The sequence below is a fragment of the Mesoplodon bidens genome (assembly GCF_964165515.1).
Source record: "Mesoplodon bidens genome assembly, chromosome: 10".
Classification (NCBI taxonomy): Eukaryota; Metazoa; Chordata; class Mammalia; order Artiodactyla; family Ziphiidae; genus Mesoplodon; species Mesoplodon bidens.
The window spans coordinates 32,571,265-32,593,105 of NC_138172.1; the positions used below are offsets into that span (position 1 = coordinate 32,571,265).

The 21,841-nt window shown below is 41.9% G+C and overlaps 1 protein-coding gene across 1 annotated transcript in view; it reads left to right on the plus strand.

Annotated features, from left to right (window-relative positions):
• ARHGEF3 (Rho guanine nucleotide exchange factor 3) overlaps positions 1-21,841 on the plus strand; it is a 327,189-nt gene that overhangs the window by 111,052 nt on the left and 194,296 nt on the right. Inside the window, exon 3 of the mRNA XM_081245232.1 lies at positions 6,580-6,646. Within this exon, the coding sequence (XP_081101358.1) occupies positions 6,580-6,646 (67 nt within the window). The remainder of the gene's footprint in view (positions 1-6,579; positions 6,647-21,841) is intronic.

The following is a 21,841-nucleotide window of genomic DNA, read 5'->3' on the forward strand; positions in this document are numbered from 1 at the left end:
TTATGCTCCCTCCCCACAACCCCAGCTACGTAATCAGTCACCGTCAACAGTTGGGCCTGTGCTCTTCCAGGGACCTCACTCTGCGCACACATAGCCGATTCTGTACGTGCGCGCGTGTTTGTGTGTGTGTGTGTGTGTGTGTGTGTGTGTGTGTGTGAACCTAAATGAGTTTACGTGTGTCTAATTTCACATACTGAATTTTAAGGTCTCTGCTGGTGAGGATGTTAGTATACCTCATTATTTTTAATGGATGCCTGGTATTTTATTGTATAGCTTTGCCATGATTTATTCCTGTTTATTACTGTTTTTAGTTATAAAATATTCCACCCATATAGCAAAATATCAACTATTATAATATTCACCTCTGTACCCCCCCATATAGATTTAATAAACAGTAATATTGGCTTCAGAATTTTTATGTGAATAAATGAAACATTCCAGGCAGAGATTCTCTCCCCTCTCTGTCCCCAGAGAGAAGCTCTCTTCTGCAGTTGATACAGTATCTTACATTTTTACTACATGTGACTATAAGCAGAGTGTTATTTTGTGCGTTCCTATATAGTATCATATCATATGCATATCTCCTGCAGCTTGGATTTTCATTCTTTTTTCTTCCTTTTTTTGAAGATTTTTAATTAATATATAGTTCTATATGGTCTTCCATTGTTAAGAATAAATATAGCTTCATTTAATCCATTTCCTTATTTACAGACATTTCAGTTGTCATACTTTAATTCCAATTGTTCAAATGTGTCGTCTCTCCTTTACTTCTTAACTCTGGACTCTGTTTATCTTCTTTGGAACAGTCTGTATAAGATTGGAATGATCTGTTGTTTTGAAGGTTTTGTAGAATTCATTAGCAAAACTGTCCGGCCTGGTGCTTTCTTTCTTTTTTTTTTTTAAATTAGTTATTGAGCTTTTTAGGTTTTCTATTTCTCCTTGAGATATTTTTGATAAGCTATATATTTTGAAGGAATATATGTGCACTTTGTTTAAGTTTTCAATGTAATGGCATCAAGTCATTGATAGCTTTCTTTTGTCATTTACTTGATGTTGTGTCTGTAGTTTTGTGCCTCCATCTGTAATAGTATTTATCAGTGTTCTCCCCACCCCCTTTAAACTTGATCAGCTTTACCAGTTTTGTCTATTTGGTTAATCTTTTCAAAGATCAGTTTTTTTACCTTCTGCACTTTGAGTATGCTTTTCCTGTGGCTTGGCCTACATTTCCTTTTTCTCATCACCTGGCTGAGTCTTTCTTCTGGCTCCTCAATCCTTGATTGAGCCACTTTGGCACTCCCCATGACCACTCTTTTTTTAAAAAAAACACTTACCATGTTGTAATCTCTCTCTGTCTCTCTCAATTTTTGGTCTGGCTGCTCTTCTGCAAGCTCCACGAAAGCAGGAACTGGATCTGTTTTGTTCACCACTGTCTCTGTAACGTGTGGCACTGTGCCTGGTGTAGAGTAGGTGCTCAGTAAATATTGGTGAAGAAGTTAATGTGTGAGCCCATTATACATAAAGAGGTACAGACCCATTCTCCCAGGGATGAGGGCTCTCTTTCCACGTGCGTTCTCAACGGGACTGTTGCAAAGAGGATGCAACTACTGTCAGCTGAGCATTCTGAGGTTCTGTGATTCTTTATTCCCAATATTTATCAGGAAGTAAAGAGCTGGACTTGCAGTCATGGCATGAGTAGAATGAAGCTGACATGACTCAACGAGCCACAGAAACATGGTACCGAGTGGTGCCTTTGTACTTTCATTTAAGAGAGACAAGCCAAAGTGATGAGACTTCCATTCTGCAAACTATCTCTTTCCAGTGAGCTTCTCCAGGAAGAATTGGATCTTTACCTGGCTAAACACCTGCCAGTCATTCCTTGATTATGTACCAAAAACAGAAACTAAAATGACATTTAAGCAAAAGAAACCACCATATCTTAAGTGGTCCAACCAGAGTAAAAATAACTGGCATTAATTTCTCCTATAAAGTGTAGCTGTTTGGTTTTCCTAGTAATGCTACAGTTGTCTTCATGGAGAAGGAGGGAGAGGTAAAACAAAAGAAAAGAAATCCAAGGAAAGTTTTTTAGCAAGATGTTCTGGGTTGACAATTAAGATATTAAAATATTTACAACATATAAAACATGCTGGCAAAGGTAGTAATCTTTGAAAAGGAAAAGGGGGGCAGGAAATTAGAATGGGAAGGCGGGGCTCTTTTCAGGGTTACATCATGTTCATATTTAGGGCTATGTTGTTGTCACCTAACAAAATATTCATAGCACCTTAAAGCCTTTGTTTTATTTTACTTATATGTTATCCAATCTGTAAGAATTAGATGTATATTTCATTGTCTCTCCAACATGAGCCTTGCCAATGATAATTATAAGTAATATCCCCTTTACTGGTTTAAAGAAGGCATTTTCTCAATAATAATGACAGCTAATTTGAGCAGCTATTAAGGGCCAGACTCTCTGCCAAACATTTGTATAGTACGTTATTATTTTTTTAATCAACCATCTTTTATTCCTTTTTACTTTTTTTTAATGGTACATTAATGTTTCAATTTTGTAAAAAGAGATTATTCTCCCCACTTTCCAGATGAGAAAATGGAGGCTCAAGGGGACTAAAAAGTAAGTAGCCTAGTTGAAGTCCTCCAGCAAGAAAGGGAGGGAGGCGTTCTGGGTGCCCCAAGTCGGTTCCACCCCGAACACCAGACTCTTAGCCCCCACGGTGCAGGCATCAGACGCAACCTGAAACCCACACTCCTGGGAGATGCTGTGGAAATGGTCATCATCCCTCTTCTCAAGGCGCTGGGAAAGAGTCACACTTGTTTTCATGTGGTGGGAAAATACATCCTGTTGTTAATCCGCTGAGCTTATTCTCTCTGATTCCAGCCACACACACACCTGAATCGGAGATCATTCCCTAAACGCACCTTGAATCCTGACTTTTCACTCTTACTGTGGGCATTTCTCCATTTCTACTATGAGCTCTCCTGAGGGTGGAGAGTTTATAACTTTTCTTTCCAACCTTTCCTAAGGTTGTAACCTCCTTCCAGTCAAGAATCTGTGCCTCCTGTCTCGGCACTTTCTCTCCTGCTGCTTGCCCAGCCCTGGCTCCCATCAGCTCCCCCATGGAGGTGGAGGTGGATGATGACTGGTCAGCGTTGCCCTTCTGACATCTGTGGATGGGCTGTGCTTCCTAACCACGTGTGTACACACAGTGCACAGACCTGGTTCACTTAGGGGCCTGAGGACTGGACACACTATAGATAACTCCTCCCAGCCCTGTCAGGAAGTCCAACTGCATATCTTTGTGTCTGAGAAACCTGTAGAACCAAGTGCCATTTTCTCCCTTGGACTTTTGCTGACAGTGCAAAGAAGTTGCTTCTAAAACAGAAGAAATATACCCAGGACTGATTGCCCATCCTGTGATGAGGACCTGGCCTTCACAGGCTTCTGAGATGCTGTCCTTTTTGCTGCCAGTTCCCTCACAGGCTACCTGAAGGAGTCTTCTCAGGAGGGTGCGTTTTACTTCCTGAAGCTGTCCTTCAAAACCATGTGGGTGGTGGTGTTTGGCTGGGGAGGACTTATGATGCCAGATTAGATAGTTAAAAGGAGCTCCAGCCAGTGTGAATGATCTGGAAGCCTGGCAGGTGGTGGAACGCAGGGGTGGGGGAAGCACCAGTTAGAGACAGCCGTCTTCTAGGTAGGTTTCCTGGCAGTTTGCCCAGCCAAGGGGGTGCGACCGAGTTGCCCAAGAGTGCCCTGGATTGACAGACTTGCTCTGATGCTTTTTCTTTGCCTATGAGGCCTCTTAGTGTGAGGCCCTGCTAAACTGGTGCCCTCCCACAAGGAACCCCCAGGCTGCATTCTTCCAAATGCATGGAAGCCTTGTTTGGTGGGGCTTCTCTCTATTTGAGAGGGGCTACGTCCCCTGAATCTGGAGTCAGACATATATGGGTATGAATCCAACCTTAGCCACCTACCAGCTGTGTGACTTCTGGCATCTGGTTTAACCTCTCTGAGCCTCAGTTTAGCCTATCTGTAAAATAGGGTAATGATAATATCCCCATTATACCATAATATTATATGATATTATATGAAAACATATTATGATACAACATTATTTATTTAAATGTATGTAATGCCATACATATAAATATATAAAATATGATAATGTATAACACCACTATAATGCTACCTATATATCATGTATTAACGTTAGAGTATAGCATGACATAATAACCCATCTAATTGTTGTTCTCAGACTTAGATTATGTAGGCAGAGTACTTAGAACAGTCCCTGGCACATCATGTAACTCAGTCACTGTTAATTATTGTGATTTTCATTTTCTGTGGACTGCAACATACAAAACAGGGGTACATTGACTAGGAATGTTCTGGTATATGTTGTTGCTTCGGAAGCAGTGAAGCTCATCAAATAATTAGGAGAGCAAAGCCCAATTATAACCTGGGAGGGGAGGGAGCGGTATCCAGGGAGAAGTATTGTTGAATTCTAAGTTTTTTTTTTTTTTAAGGGAGAAATATCTTTTCAGAAGAGCTTAGACCAACATGTTACTTAATAAGAGAAGAGTATTAAATCTAAATAACCACCCACGTTTTCTCTGTTTGTCTTGAGAAGTTATTAGCCTGGGTTTTTATTGTACATGTGGGTGAGGAGGAGGAGGATGCAGAAGAAGGGGGTTGGATATAAAGACACATCAGCAGGAGGGAGTTCCCGGCTGTTTTGGTGAGTTGTCCCAGCTCTGCTGTGTCAATCCTCTGTCCCTGATTGAAGGCTGTCCTTGGAGTCAAGATTTGGAGGCGGCGGGGGAGGGAGGGCAGGTTGTGGGGAGGTGGGCACCGTGCTGACATCTATTGAGAACTTAGCAGTGACAGCACTGGAGTTAGAACCCACATCTCATCTTGACTCTGTGTCAGGGTATTATTTCTCGTTTTGCACATAGGAATATGAAAGCTCCAGAGCTTAAGCCTTGGGCTCAGGGTTACACAGCTAATAAAACACCATGGGGTGTGAGATCAGACACCTGAGAACAGAATCCTGATTTCACCTGTATGGTGATAGTTGAGTCACTTAATATCCTTAGGTGTCTGTTTTCTTATCTGTTAAATGGGTACAACAGTGAACCTCAGCTCCCAGTGGAGAGTCAGTGAGATTAACTACATAAAGTATTAGCATATGCTGTTTTAAATACCCAATACCTGTCAGCTGCTGCTATTATTATAATTATGTTGTATTTTGTTTATTTATCTCTTATGCCTGGTAGAGTCAGTCCAGATTTTTATCAGGCCTGACATACTGCAGAGCCTGTGCAGTGGTCACTACAAGCATCTTGCCCTGCATTCCTGCTGATTGTGGCAGGGAGGTCAAAGAAAAGGTGTGAGTACATGTTAAAAAACCAGCACCACCACCCTTTGGCCCATCAGTGACTAAAACCTCAGGGCAAGTGCAAGGTGGACCTTTTTCAGGGATGTTTTTCAGTGAAATGGTACTTCAAGCAAACATGACGTTTGAATATCCATATTGACAGACATAGCATTTTGGGGAGGAGTAATTTACCACTCCGTAAAAACATTGTAAGAGGCATCCTTGTGGGTATGTTGGCAGCTACAAAATTGGATTCACTTTACAAGACAGAAGTAAGGTGTTCCTGGTGTGTCTGGAGCCGCCCAGCCCCTTGCTGCATCTTTCCTTTTCTGTACCGGTTACCTGCCGCTTGTGCAGATCCGACTTGAAGCTGCCTCCATCACATCTAAGGCGGTTGATTCGTGGGGAGAGATTAATAGGCGAGAAAGCCGGTTCTAACTTGTTAGGCAGCGGCTGCATGTCCTGTCAGTCGTCCCTTTAAAAGTTTAGAGCTCCAGGACTTCCCTGGTGGCGCAGTGGTTGAGAATCCGCCTGCTGATGCAGGGGACACAGGTTCATGCCCCGGTCCAGGAAGATCCCACATGCCGCGGAGCGGCTGGGCCCGTGAGCCATGACCACTGAGCCTTCGTGTCTGGAGCCTGTGCTCCGCAATGGGAGAGGCCACAGCAGTGAGGGGCCCGCGTACCGCAAAAAAAAAAAAAAAAAATGTTTAGAGCTCTAGTGTGGCCTGAGTGGAGGTGCAGGAACTCCCCAGCAAGTGAGCAACAAGGGAGGGTTCCAGGCTCCGCCGAAGCTACAGACATCATCTGATGGCATCCCTTTGGGAACTGCTTGTGTGTGAGAAATAAAGATCAAGATTGGAGTTTGGTCTGGCTTTTTTTTTCTCTCATCCAGGTTGAATTTTAGATTTTCTTTTATTTTTTTCTTTTATCTTTTAATTTTTGACTTTTTAAAGGGACTCTGGAGCTTTCCTCCTGGGGGCCTGGGAAGGAGTTTGCAGTGAGTTTGGCTGCTAAACATTGCAGAGCTGTAGAAAACAATAGCTGCCTCACCTGCCTGGACCATTTCTCCAAGCATCTCTCTTTTTGACAAAGCTACATCTGAAATTGGTGATTTCCTCTGAAGAGCTAACCAATGAATAATGAATGCATGGTCTTTTTTTTTTTTTTTTTTTTTTTTTGTCCTCTTCCAGGCCTAAACGGCAGCGGCAAAACAACTTTCCCATGTTTCCGTCTCCTAAAGCCTGGAATTTCAGAGGGGTAAGTGTTTTCCCTGGACAGTCCCAGCCCTTATATGTCCTGTTCCAGATGCTCCAGAGAGGACACTGCCGAGGTTGGCTTTACTAGTCAAAGTCTCCACCAAGCTTCTGTGCTTTACCACTTGGGGAAGTCATGTTTGCATCACCGCTTGTGGTTTAATTTAAAAAATCTAAGTGGCTCGCTAAGCACCCGTCGATGTTGCTTGCCCTGTAGGTCTTGGGTTACTGGAAGCATCTTGTAAAGAAGCCAAGAGATGTCAAGGTTGATGAAGTGGGCATTGTGGCTGTTTTGGGGGAACAAAAAGGGAACTGCTGCACAGTGAAGGAAAAAGAAATCAGAAATGTACAGTCTATTCATATGTAGATTTATGACTTTGTGGGAACTTTACTTTACAAGAGGAGAGGTCTATAACCTTTAAACAGACTGTAAAGGGAATCATAGAATTCTCCCAATCACAAAGCCGTAGACCTTTAGAGGTGTAGGAAGGGTCAGATTTAACTTCCCCTTGATGCAGAGTTCTTTTCCTTTATGTGATTATGATAATAATAATAGTCAAAGTGTATGGAGGCCCTTCTGTGTGTTAAAATGAATTCTACCTCTGACTTCAGGAACAAGACCCTTGCCTGTGTAGAGAATGCTCTGAGCTCTGTTTCACAGGCCTTTGCATGTGTTGTTCCTTCTGCCCAGAACACTGTCCCCTGCTGCCCAGCACTACACTCCTACACACACTGCATTGGCCCACCCACTTTATCCATTGGGTTTAAGCCTTGACATCACCTCCTGTGGGAATGCATCATGTCTGCCTCCTGAATCTGACCTAGAGGCACCTCCTATGGACCCCTGTACTTTTTTCTCATTGTTAAGATTGTTACTTAATACTTAGTGAAATTTAAGATTGGAAGCCCCAAGCATCAGAGACCTTATCACTCTCTCTTGTTCACTGCAGTATCCCTGGGCCTAGCACAGTGCCTGGCACATACATGCTTAATTAATTTGAATGAATAAATGGAATGAATGAATGAATAAAAAATCTCTTAGGGACTTCCCTGGTGGTGCAGTGGTTAAGAATCAGCCTGCCAGTGCAGGGCACACAGGTTCGAGCCCTGGTCCGGGAAGATCCCACATGCCACAGAGCAACTAAACCTGTGCACCACAACTACTGAGCCTGTGCTCTAGAGCCCGCAAACCACAACTACTGAGCCTGTGTGCCACAACCTCTGAAGCCTGCGTGCCTAATCCCGTGCTCCGCAACAAGAGAAGCCACCGCAATGACAAGCCTGCGCGCTGCAACGAAGAGTAGTCCCTGCTTGCCGCAACCAGAAAAAGCCCGCACACAGCAACGAAGACCCAATGCAGCCAAAAGTTAAAAAAGAAAAAGAAAAAGAAAAAAAAAATCTCTTACATCTATCAGACACAAAATTCAATTCAGATTACGTTTCAAGTTCAAGTCTTTAATCTTTTCAGCACTGTTTTTACTGGTTTGATTCATCTTTAATATCCTACATATATCTCAGTCATTTTCCTCAGATGTCTTTTTAAAAATATAGATCCTGGCTCTCTTTTAGCTAAGTTTCAGCATGCTTTTCACTGAGTATGAAGAGAGATTTGTTGACACATATCTATAAATGGATAAGATCCCCATTTCTCAAAGTATGTTCAGTTGCATGATCATAACCATTAAGTGAAAAAAACTTGTGTAGTCAAATAAACTTGGGACACCCTGAGAGCACCAAATTAAATATGTTCACCACTCCAGGACTTCTCAGAGCCTTTGATGGGTTGATGTGCGTAGAGACTACATGAAGGAGACCTGATGGGATTTTGTTTGGAGCATTTCCCAAAGTCATTGGCCATAAACCCTTTGTTGACAAAACAGTTTATACACACTTTGGAACAGTTGATGTTTGTAGTTGATTTTGAACTACAGAGAAATTGAACCTTCTGTGAGCAATTGGCTGTTTTGAAGATGTTTATTTTCTCTCCCTCTCTACCCTCCTTTCAATGTTCCCCACCCTTCCTTCTGATTCAATAGTAGTCACTAGCCTAGGGTTGTGGTACATCTAGAGATTGCCCTGAGTTTGCCTGGGACTGTCCTGGTTTTAGCACTGAAAGTCCCATGTCTTGGGAAACTTCAGTCCCGGGCAAGGTGGGATAATTGATTACCCTACCTATGGCTGTGAGACCTCTTAAACTGTTTGTCCTTGAAAAATATTTTATGAACTTTTAAGCACAAGTCTGGTTTATAGAACTTGCTGCTGAGAAGGAACCTGTTAGATGCACACTTGGTTTTAGGGACCCTCTGTCAGTTGTAGCCTTGCAGGGGTAACATTTAACATTAGTAATTGCTGCAGAGGAACAAACAAACAAAGTGCCCCTGGCTAATTGCAACCAAATAGATGACAGAATCTAATGCTTTGTTGACTTGAGTTTCCTATCAGCCCTCAAATTCTTAGCCAGCTCATAAGATTTTCCCCGAATGGTTAAAAGTGTCAAAGTGACTAGAGTCTGTTAGGCAGTTAGGTCAATTGTTGTGTTGATCTTGGTCTCTTGTCTTTGCTTTGATTCTTCCGGCCCCTGTAGCTTCTTGGTAAAGTTAGACAAACTGACCTCAAGATAAACCAGAGGGAGATGGTTCAGGGCCTGGTCAATTGCCAGATTCCTCTGTGGCCAAATCATCTCTGTGTCACTTGGAGCATAATCCTCCATGACATGGTGGGGGAGGAAGGAAACCCAACTAAGTGGAAACACCCTCACTCCCAGCCAGGACACGCTCTGTAACCATCATGGTAATTGGAACTGAAGACAAGAAGCACCCAGAGTGCCAGGAGGAGGACGTTGGAGGTATTCTCTAGCTGATACATTTTCTGTAATGAAACGTGACTCTCGGACCTGCTAGAATGAACTGTGCAGGCCGTTCTAGGGCAAGGCACGCATTCTGTGAACTCTTCCTTTTCTTCTTTACTTGGAAAGGAAGGTTTTAGAATCTCTGTGCTTGCAAATTTCCCATGTTTATATACACGGCAGAGGAAACCATTAGAAGCATTTGCAATTCCATTCCTCTTTAGCTTGTAAAGAAGAAGGATCCTGTGTTAGTTCACCCAGGTCCTGGACATTTGTGGGGTTTGGGGGTGGGAGTGGGGAGAAGAGGTGATAAGAAATGGGTTGGAAAAGGCAAGAGGAGAAGGAACCACATGGCTCTAGATGAGAAGTGAAGAGGGAGGCACATGAGGGCCAAGGAGGGAGCCGGGGACAGGGCACGAGGGGAACGAAGGGATTGGTCAGTGTCTTAAGGAATAGACATTCTGGGAAAAGAAAGATGTTTCAAAAGAATTTTAAGGGAAGTCTTGCTGAATGAATGTATTGTAACCCCCTCCTCATCCTCCCTGGAAACATTCACTGCAGATCTGCATGACTTCTCAAGGCATTAGGAGTTGCAATTGTGGTTTTCCTTTTTTTTGGCTGGAGTTTTTGTCTGCAGAGAGCCTCGGGAAGGGCTGGTGACACTTGGATGACACATGCTTTCTACCTACCAATCGGTTCAGTCCTCTCTTGAGTTGACGTTGTTAATTGTAGGTTGTGTCCTTTGGTTCTCATGCTCGTCTAAGGAGACAGAGGCCCTGGGTGTTACCAGCCCTGGGACTTCCCCACCCTCCCGGGCAAGGCGTGGTGCTGTGCCATCTCTCACCAGACCATGGGTGCTACAGAGATGTTCATGGAGAGAAGCCAAGAGGATGGTTTTGGTTGGGACAGTTTTGGTGGAGACATCATGAGTGAAACCAGAACAGAATGGGGAGAATAAGAAAGCAGGACCCTCAGAGAGGTGGGACCCTGGGAGGTGTCTTGCTCTGAGACATCTCTTCTGGATCTGGTTGGGGCAGTGCTCAGCTCAGAATTTCCACCGTTCCTTGTGAAAATATTTGCTACAGCTCCTCCAGTAAGCTGAGAAAGAGGGTCACAGAGACAGACTCAGGGAGGAAACTCATCCTAGAAATGTGAAAATCTCTGGACCACAACACCTGCCATTGCCTGTAGTTAACTTAAAAATGCTTAACAAGACCCACCATGTGTGAGGCATTGTTTTAGGTGCCAGATCTGGGATTTGAATTTTAAATATCATCCAAATTTCAGGGCCATGCCAGTCTTGTCTCTTTCTCCAGTGCCTGGTCTTTACTCTTGCCTAAGCCATTTGGTAAGAAATTTCTAAACTCTGGGGCTTTGGAAGGGACTTTGAACATTGTAGCCCTAACTATTTAATTTTCAGATGAGAAAAATAAGGTTTAGTGTATTAGTCAGGACTCTTCTGGCTACAAGTGATAGAAACTCAATCAAAACAAGCTCAAGTAGAAAGGGGAATTGATTGGTTCATTTGACTGAGGGAAACTGATGGGTAGGCTTCAGGTACCACTGTATCCAGGTATACTCTCTCAGCTTTGTCACTCTTGGGGTTTTGGTCTTGTCTTCTCCTACTACACACGGACTTTTTTGGAGGGAGGGGGATAACCACAAACAGCCATACTTTTCCAGAGGGAAGAGAGAAGTTTATGCTTCCAGAATCCAGATGTGAAATCCCAGCATAGGACTCTTATTGACCTCGTTCCAGTCACATAGCTATACCTTGGCCAGTCACATAGCTATACCATGGCCAATCACATAGCTATACCTTGGCCAGTCACTGTGGTCAAGAGTATTGGACAGGCCTTGTTTATGTGCTCCCCTAAGGGAACTGGGTGGACAGTGTTTTGTGATTGGCAGTTCTACTAGGGCCACTGGAAGTGAGGAAGGGACATTTGCTCCAAGGAACAGTTTGTTGTTGTTTTTCTTTCTTTTTCTTTTTTTTAAATAAAATGTTAATAAGCATTTATTCAAACATAAAGACACAAAATTGAATAAGACACAGTCTTGATCTTGTGAACCTTAACATCTAGTAGATGTATATGTAAACAAATTATTTTGTCATTGCAAAATGTCAGAGTAGGAGGCATATGACAGAGCTGCTTAACAGAGGTTAAAAGCAAAAGGTCCCTAAACATGATAATAGACACCTGTATTTTCAAATGACCCCCACCTGGTTATATGGCACGGATAACACAAGTGCCATCCATACCTGCAGCCTCTGGCACCCTTGTCAGGTGAGTAAGGAATCCCTCTTAGTGGGGTGTCCAGATATTTGGGGGGTCAGTGGGTGCTTGAAATTTAGTGCAGGGTTTGGGAAGCACATCACATTTTTTAGGGCAAAGGTCCTCATTTTTTAGCCACTTTCAGAGTTCTATTATCCATGTACCTATGGATACAGTTCTCATGGTAGAAAGTAGTTAGGTATATGAGACATCTGTAAAAAGATTGATTTGAAAGCCTTTCAAAGCCTGTTGAGGCTTATCCTGCTGGGGCCGAAAATGGCTCTTATTGGCCTTGGAAAGGGACACTTCTCACATAGGCTGGCCCGCTGTCAGCCCACTACATCCAGCCTGCCCCAGCTCCTTCCTGCATGGACATTTGGCCTTCTCTCCCACACCCCAAGCATCTATAGTTCCCTGCCCAGCCTTCTTTCTATGCACTTTTTGGGTACATATTCCTGTCATTCCTGGCACAGTTCATGCTATTTTAAATACTAACCTCCTGCTCCAAGGAAGAGTTTGGTACTGTCACCAAAGGAAGTCCAGTTCCTAGACAGACAGGAAATATTGCTGACCGCTGTGAGGGTCAAGCCAAGAGATCAGGAGCAGAACCACGTCTTCAGACAATAGGTCCTGTGCCTGCTGCAGGCTGTCCGACCCATCCCAGGCCCCGTGTTTGGAAGGAAGTTGCATTCAGAAGTGCAGCCCAATGTTTCTTGATGATCAGGCTGAAATGCTTTGAAATTCACAACTCATTAGAGTGACAGAGTCTCTAATACTCAACACAAACCTGGCCCGGTCGTTGTTTACTGTGGCCTCACCTCTCTTTTGCAAAAGAAGGTGGCATGGCTTTCTCTTCTCTCACAGCCTCCGTTTGTACATTTACCTACATTATTTAACATCAGCTCCAAGCAAGGCTGTGGCAGTCCTGCGTGGTAGATAATATCTGTTCCATTTCGAAGATGAGGAAACTGAGCCCACATCTGCTCACTTGCCTAAAATCACAGCCATAGTAAGTGGCAGAGCCAGCATTTGAACTTGGGACAGTCTGTCCCCAGGCCGTTGAAGCCTACTGCCTCTTTAAAACAAGGCTGATGCCACATACTTTGTCTTCAAAGGAGGTAAGACATGACCAACTTTTTAAAAGTGCTAAAAACAAAAGACAATTCTATGGTAAACTTTTCATCACCCCAAATCCCTTTTAATTCCCTTATACTCCCTTGGATTGTATTTTTTATTTTCATTTTTTATTGAAGTATAGTTGATTTACAATACTGTGTTAGTTTCAGGTATACAGCAAAATGATTCAGTTATATATATATATTTTTTTCAGATTATTTTCCATTATAGGTTATTATAAGGCACTGAATATAATTCCCTGTGCTATACATTAAATTCTTGTTGCTTATCTTTTTTTTTTTTTTTTTTTTTTTTGTGGTACACGGGCCTCTTACTGTTGTGGCCTCTCCCGTTGCGGAGCACAGGCTCCAGACGCACAGGCTCAGCGGCCATGGCTCATGGGCACAGCTGCTCCGCGGCATGTGGGATCTTCCCAGACCGGGGCATGAATCTGTGTCCCCTGCATTGGCAGGTGGACTCTCAACCACTGTGCCACCAGGGAAGCCCACTTATCTATTTTATGTATAGTAGTGAGTATCTGTTAATCCCATATTCCTAATTTATCCCTCCCCACCTCTTTCCCCTTTTGTACCCATATTTTGTTTTCTATGTCTGAGTCTATTTCTGTTTTGAATATAGATTCATTTGTATTATTTTTTAGATTCCACATATAAGTGATACCATATAATATATATCTTTCTCTGTCTGATTTACTTCACTAAGTACAATATTCTCTAGGTCCATCCATATTGCTGCAAATCCAATACTTCATTCTTTTTAATGGCTGAGTAATATTCCCGTGCGTGTGTGTGTGTGTGTGTGTGTGTGTGTGTGTGTGTGTGTGAATATATATATATTTTTTCTTTTCAAGTTAGAGTTTTTGTCTTTTCTAGATGTATAGCCAGGAGTGGAGTTGCTGGATCATATGGTAGCTCTATTTTTTGTTTTTTAAGGAACCTCTATACTGTTTTTTATAGTGGCTACACCAATTTACATTCCCATCAACAGTGTAGGAAGAAGGTTCCCTTTTCTCCATACCCTCTCCAGCATTTATTATTTGTGGACTTTTTGATGATAGCCATTCTGACCGGTGTGAGGTGATACCTCATTGTGGTTTTGATTTGTATTTCTCTAATGTTTAACATCTTCTCACTTGCCTGTTGGCCATCTGTATGTCTTCTTTGGAGAAATGTCTATTTATGTCTTCTGCCTTTTTTTTTTTTTTTTTTGGCCACTCAGCGTGTGGGATCTTAGTTACCTGACCAGGGATCAGACCCACACCCCCTGCACTGGAAGTGCGGAGTCTTAACCACTGGAGAAGTCCCTTCTGCCTTTTTTTGATTGGGTTGTTTGTTTTTTTGATATTGAGTTTTATGAGCTGCTTGTATATTTTTGAAATTAAGCTCTTGCTGGTGTCATCATTTGCAAATATTTTCTCCCATTCCATAGGTAGTCTTTTTGTTTTGTTGATGGTTTCCTTTGCTGTGCAATAGTTTATAAGTTTGCTATGTCCCATTTGTTTATTTTTGCTTTCATTTCTATTGCCTTGGGAAACTGATCTAAGAAAATATTGCTACGATTTATATTAGAGAATGTTTTGCCTATGTTCTCTTCTAGGAGTTTTATGGTATCATGTCTTATATTTAGGTCTTCAACCCATTTTGAGTTTATAATAGATGCCTTTTTGATGTGAGGTACCCCTTCAAAAGGAAAAACTGTCTCTCGTTTCTGCTTAGTCTTCTTGTCTCATTTCCCTTCAGACAGTGGAGAAGCCAGCCTGTGAGAGATGCTGACACCTGTGAGGAAAAGCCCATTTCATTCTCCGTCTGCTGACACCAAAAATATGCCAGGCACATTGAAGCTCATTTTTAGATTCAAAAGCAGTTTCTTTTTTTGGTCATATGTGAGGTCTGTGGGGACATACAGTGGCTTGTATACCAGCTGTGCAAATTTTGTGCTTTTGAGGCAGAATTTATAGATGCCGTTGTTTATTTTATGCAGTTGTCAACTCAATTGTTCTCTTTTTGTTCTGGATTTATACAAGGTAAAAGATGCTTTTGACTGTGATCTTTTAGGTTAATTAGGAGATCTTGTTGCAAGTGATAGAAATTCAACTCAAATTAGCTTAAACAAGGAGAGTTTTTAAAATTATAGAGATCTCAAGAATATCTCGTGGAATGCAGCAGGATCTCAGAAGCCCCTGGAACCAGGCACCAGAAGCCCATTAGGGCTCCCAATTCCTCTGTTGTTTGCTGCATTTTCTCTGCAGACTGACTTCCTCCATTTCTCCATACTGTGGAAATGCAGCCATCTGCAGAGTGACAGCCTTTTCTCTCTCAGATCCAAAAGCACTGGGGGGTGGGGTTTGATTGGTTCAGCCGGGGTAGGGTGGATACTCCTAAACCAATCAGCAGTGACTACAGTGTGGCGTTCTGCTGTACCACTACATTGGCTCCTATGGTAACCATAGTAACATGGGAGGGAAGGGGCAGTTTCCAGAAGAAGGGGAGAGACACTAGGCAGATACAAACAATTCTTGTCTACAGAAGTCTTGCCCATCTCTCATCCCAGAGTAAAGGGTAATCATCCTGATTCCCAGGGTCTGACTTTCAGATAAACAAAACTTCTAACTTCTCTTCTTCTTTGTTTGGTTAGAAGTAGTCCTTTTGGTTATTGATTTTTTTTTTTCAATCCTCACAATCTGATCCTGGGAGCAAGAATAAACTGCTCATAAGACATAAAACATAATAGTCCTCTGTATTAATTGAAATAATAGCAGATCCTGGAAAATTGCATTCTGAAATGGCTGAGGTCATTTCTGTGCCATTGGGAAGTATTGGAGCTTAGTTAGGGGTTTTATTTTTATTTTATTTTTTTAAAAATGTATTGAAGTATAGTTGATTTATAATGTTGTGTTAATTTCTGCTGTACAGCAAAGTGATTCGGTTATACATATATATATATATATACTTTTCACATTCTTTTCCATTATGGTTTAGCACAGGATATTGATTATAGTTCCATGTGCTATACAGTAGGACCTTGTTGTTTATCCATTCTATATATAATAGTTTGCATCTGCTAATCCCAAACTCCCAGTCCTTCCCCCCCACCTGCCCCTTGGCAGCCACAAGTCTGTTATCTGTGTCTGTGAATCTCTTTCTGTTTCATAGATATATTCATTTGTGATGTATTTTAGATTTCACATGTAAGTGATATCACATGGTATTTGTGACTGACTTACTTTGCTAAGTATGATAATCTCTAGGGCCATTCATGTTGCTGAAAATGACATTGGTTTGTTCTTTTTTATGGCTGAGTAATATTCCATATCTTCTTTATCCATTCATCTGTCGAAGGACATTAGGTTGCTTCCATGTTTTGGCTATTGTAAATAGTGCTGCTATGAACATAGAGGTGCATGTATCTTTTCAAATTATAGTTTTGTCTGGGTATATGCCCAGGAATGGTATTGCTGGGTCATATGGTATTCTATTTTTATTTTTTTGAGGAACCTCCATACTGTTTTTCATAGCAGCTGCACTAATTTACATTCCCACCAACAGTGTAGGAGGGTTCCCTTTTCTCCATCCCCTCTCCAGCATTTATTATTTGTAGACTTTTTAGTGATGCCCATTCTGATCGGTGTGAGGTGGTACCTCATTGTAGTTTTGATTTGCATTTCTCTAATAATTAGCAATGATGAGCATCTTTTCACGTGCCTATTGGCCATCTGTATGTCTTCTTTGGAGAAATGTCTATTTAGGTCTTAAATAGAAGGTGGCCCAAGACTCAGTCTCGGTATTGCTTTGTGTTTTCTTGCATTTATGACTTTTCATGGAGGTATTTATTTTTCATTCTAATCAAATTTAGCCTTTATTACACAAACAATATTGTGGCAGTGATCTCATCACCTCCAGAAGGCCCTCATGCTATTTGAAAGTGTGGGAGGGGAAGGTGGTATTGAGAACTGAGAGGATGCAGCAATTTGGAAATTTTTTTCTGAATCCAAACCTTTCCTTTCAGTTTTCCTTTTCCCCTCTGTGTTAGATTTTATATTCTGTTTCCTGCCCACGTCAGAAGTTGGGGATGGGAATTGAAGCCTCTTACATGGGGGTTGGTAATGGTCCTGTCACCGACTTTTCTTCTTTCCTATCAACTTCTTCCTCTTCACAATAATGTGGCCTGTTTAATGGATTGGACGAAGTTTAGCTCATTGTGAGGCTAAATAGTGCCTCACCCTTTTCTTTAAATGCTCAGATCATACCGTCCAATTAAACCAGTTGAAACATAGTGAGAAGCAAGGGGGAGAAATGGGGTAAGTTAACATACTACAGAGAGGACGGAAGGACCTCACCTGTATCCTGGGGTTCACAATGCCAATACGTCCCCTTTCTCTTTACTGCATTGGCCTTCCCCATGGATGTGGCTGCAAGGACCAGAGTTGAAGTGCAGGCAAGAGGTCCACAGACTGAAGGTGCCCTGGGCCAATGACACACACTTGCTTTATCATAAAAACTCAGGGGCAAACATACCTGGTCAACAGTAGCAGCTTGGCAATTAGCCAGATGAACAGCTGGCTAATTTCTATTTTATTTGTGTTTCTTGGGCAGAGGACACGTGGGGCTAGAATAGGGTGTCTCCAGTGGGTAGCCAAATTAAGGCCTCATGTATATTAAGTGCTCATATATATTTAGTGCCTCTGTAAAGTCAGTACCTCATAAGTCTCATGCATATCTAGTGCATAACAAACATTCAGTAACCAGGTGGCTCATGGATAGTAGGTATCTTTTGCTCCTTTCACCCTTTCCTATCTATGTTTACCACACACATATTCTACTTACCACTTATTTATACTTAACATAACTTAAGATATTTCTATTATTGATTAGAAATAATAGAAATATATTTATATTATTATTTGTAAGTTGTCACAAACTTATTCACCTTTAGTAATTGAAATAAATATTCTCTAAAAGCAAAAGCTCATTACAACTTGATTGCACAGAGCTCATTTTTAAATGGGCTATCTTATTTAGGCCTGATGATGAAAATTCTTCTCTTACTTGATTTTTGGGCCTCCCCCATTTGTCATCCCCCACCCAGGCTCTCTCCTCTGCCGTCTGACTCTGGAAATCTCAATGAACACAGCTCCTGGACTAGCCTTTTTGAGCATGACTCTTACTGTGGACTTGTACATGGTACTGGTAATAAAACCAGCTGGATTAGATGCTGCAGCATCTAATGGTGGTCCATGCAGCAGCGTGAACCACCACCGCCCTGACCTCCTGGTTAACACACATTCAGGGAGAAGGAAACATGCCATACAGCAGAATGCTGCTAATGCATAATGTGTTTTTATATCCTCAGGGCTGATTTGACCTTACACCATTTGGAAAAAAGAGGGAATGAGGCCTATTACTTTTTTATGGACAGATGAGGACTTGTTTAAAAGTTCTGATTTGAGGAAGGTTCAAGGAAGTTGTATCAGATGTGCATTTAATTTATGCAGGTTCATCTAAACTTGCTTATAGAAAAAAGGGTGGGACGGGAACTTACGACTCATTGTTAGATGGGATTGTGAACCTACTTTTTCCTCTGTCGATCCCAGTGGGCTGATGGTGATTCTAGAACTTGATGGGGGCTTTTTGTGCTGCATTGCCCCAAAAAACAAGCAACAGCTTCGTCTGGGGCTAAACTGAAGGTGTATGTACAATATTTGTTATAGCAGTCAAGTAGAAACTATTGAGTGTGGTTTATTGAGAGAAGGGCTGTCAGGCATCACCAGATATCTTCCTAAGGGATTTCCAAGATTATTATTTTTACTATGTGGGCTATTTTTTCAACTTTTTATTATGAAAACTTTTAAATATATGGAAAGTTGAAAGATAAGTGCAATGAACACCCACCATCTAGAATCAACAATTAATTGCTAACATTTTGCTTTACCTGTTTATCTATCTCTAGCTGTTTATACAATTTGGCTTTATTTTACTAAATCATTTCAAAGTAAAACAATCATGACACTTCACTTCTAAATACTTCAGTATGTATGTCTTAAGAATAAGGACATTTTCCTACATTATCAAGCCTAATAAAGTTACTATTAATTCCCCAACATGCAGTCTATAGTCCTATTTCCCCAATTATCTTTTTTTTTTTAGATTTATTTTTGATGTGAACCATTTTAAAAGTCCTTATTGAATTTGTTACAATATTGCTTCTGTTTTATGTTTTGGTTTTTTGGCCCCAAGGCATGTGGGATCTTAGCTCCCCGACCAGGGATTGAACCCACACTCCCTGCGTTGGAAGGCGAACTCTTAACCACTGAACCGTCAGGGAAGTCCCCCTAATTATCTTTTATAGTTGGTTTCCCCCAAAACCATTCAAGGACCATGCATTGCATCTGGTTGGATTTTTTGTTTGGTTGTTTTTATCCAATTGAGGATGACGATTTCATTTTGTTACTGTGTTTTTTAGTCCTTTAAAATCCTTGAATAATCCCCTCATCTCTCCTTTCTTTCTTTCTTTTTTTTTTTAGTATTTATTTATTTGGTTGCACCAGGTCTTAGCTGTGGCAGGTGGGCTCCTTACTTGTGGCTCTCCGGCTCCTTAGTTGTGGCATGCGAACTCTTAGTTGCAGCATGCATGTGGGATCTAGTTCCCTGGCCAGGGATCGAACCCGGGCCCCCTGCATTGGGAGCTCGGAGTCTTAACCACTGCGCCACCAAGGAAGCCCCTCTTTTTTTTTTTTTTTTTTTTTAATGATACTGACTTTTTGAAAAGACCAGACCAACTGCTTGTGGAATGGGTCTCACATTTTAGTTTATCTGATTGCTTACCTATGATGTCATTTAACTTGCCCCTTTGTCCTTTATATTTCTTATAAATTGGTAATTTAGATCTAAAGACTTGGTTTGTTTCAAGTTAAGCACTTTGGGGCAGGAAAACATCCTAAGGGAATCCAGGTACTTGCATCTCATTAAGAGGCACATGCGTTGGTTTTTTGTTATTAATGGTGCTAACTTGCTACACAGGGTAGATGCTGATGACAGTCCATTCCAGTGAGCAATGACTCCACTGTAAATTCCTTGGTGGTTATTTTAAACAGAGCTCTTGGCAAAAAGCAGGTACTTGCTCCCATTACCTCAAGAAAAGTGCTGTTTAATAACAGAATTACAGTTGCAGAAACCCAGGATTTCTCTCTGTGGGTCAGTTTCATTCTTTCTCTCTCTGCTTTTACCTTTCTGATATTCAGGTCCTGCTCCCAGTGTCTTCTCCTTGTATGTGCCATTGTTGGGCTTGTCACGATGCCAGCTCTGATCCAACCTGACATGTCTTTCAGCAGCTCTTTCTCTCAAAGCTCGTGGAATAGTCTCAGTTGTTTGCCCTATCCCCAAATCCCTAAGAAAACCCTGATTGCTTCAGATCCTCTTTCTTTTGTTGGGCTTCACAGGTGGTGGGCAGGCTTCTGGCCAGCTCCTAGAGGGGCTTCCCTCCCCCTTGGTCCAGTCTTCTTTGGCCAGAGAGTCAGGGTCAAAGGGACCCACCAGCTTGGGCAAGTAAGTAAACCTACTGAAACTCAGATTTCCCCATCTGAAAAATGTATCTAACTCATGGGGTTCTTATGAGAATTAAATTAAATAATTCATGTTAAGTATTTAGCACTGGGTCTGTGACATAGTAGGTGCCCAGTAAATACTTTCGCCCCTTGCTACAGCTACTGTTATATTATACCCACTCAGCAGGAGCTGTGGACAACATTGGGGAAAGTGGGACACATTTCCTGGAAAGAGAATGTGGGAAAGATACCCCAAACCATTTCCAGTATAGTAGAAAAGGTTTCCATTTATCTAATGCTTTTCCATGTTCTAGGGTGATCACTTTAGGCCCTGGGTTATAAGAGACTGAGTCTAGACCATTTGCTCTTGCATATATGTGCCATTAAGTAAAAAAACTTACCTGATATATATGGGAATATGCACCAATTTGGAGAAAGAAAGAAAATTTCTTGTGTAAAAAGCTATTGAATGAATTTTATTTTTTAAATAAATTATTTTATTTATTTATTTTTGGCAGCGCTGGGTCTTCGTTGCTGCACGCGGGCTTTCTCTAGTGGCGGTGAGCAGGGGCTACTCTTTGTTGCGGTGCACGGGCTTCTAATTGCGGTGGCTTCTCTTGTTGCAGAGTATAGGCTCTAGGTGCACGGGCTTCAGTAGTTGTGGCTCATGGGCTCTAGAGCGCAGGCTCAGTAGTTGTGGCGCATGGGCTTAGTTGCTCCGCAGCATGTGGGATCTTCTCGGACCAGGGCTCAAACCCGTGTCCCCTGCATTGGCAGGTGGATTCTTAACCACTGCACCACTAGGGAAGCCCTAAATGAATTTTAAATGTAATCTGGATGTATTCCTGAACATTCTAATGTATTCTTTCTGATAAGTGTGACTTACGGTAATTCAAACCTAATGTATCTTGTGAAGTTTGGCAGTGGATTCAGTTCTGAATTTACTTTGCTCGTGTCTCTCTGTACTGGGCATCTCTCCGTACGGTCACAGACTGGTACATCATACTGGTTGTTCTTGGCTTCTTAACTACAGCACCTTAGTTGCCCAATGAAAACATCCAACAAATGACTACATTCTTTTCATGTTTGTGGTTTTGCTTGCATTCTTGTATGTGAGAAAAATTAACATTGTATTTGAAGATTATTCTGATACTGAGGGAACATTTGAAATCATTGACCTCAGCAGGTCAGTCTAAGAATGGGAAAATTTTTAAGGTTTTTCAGCTGCAGAATTAATCAGCCTTTTTTTTTTTTTTTTTTTTTTTTTCTGTACGTGGGCCTCTCACCATTGTGGCCTCTCCCGTTGCGGAGCACAGGCTCCGGATGCACAGGCTCAGCAGCCATGGCTCACGGGCCCAGCCGCTCCGCGGCATGTGGGATCTTCCCGGACCGGGGCACGAA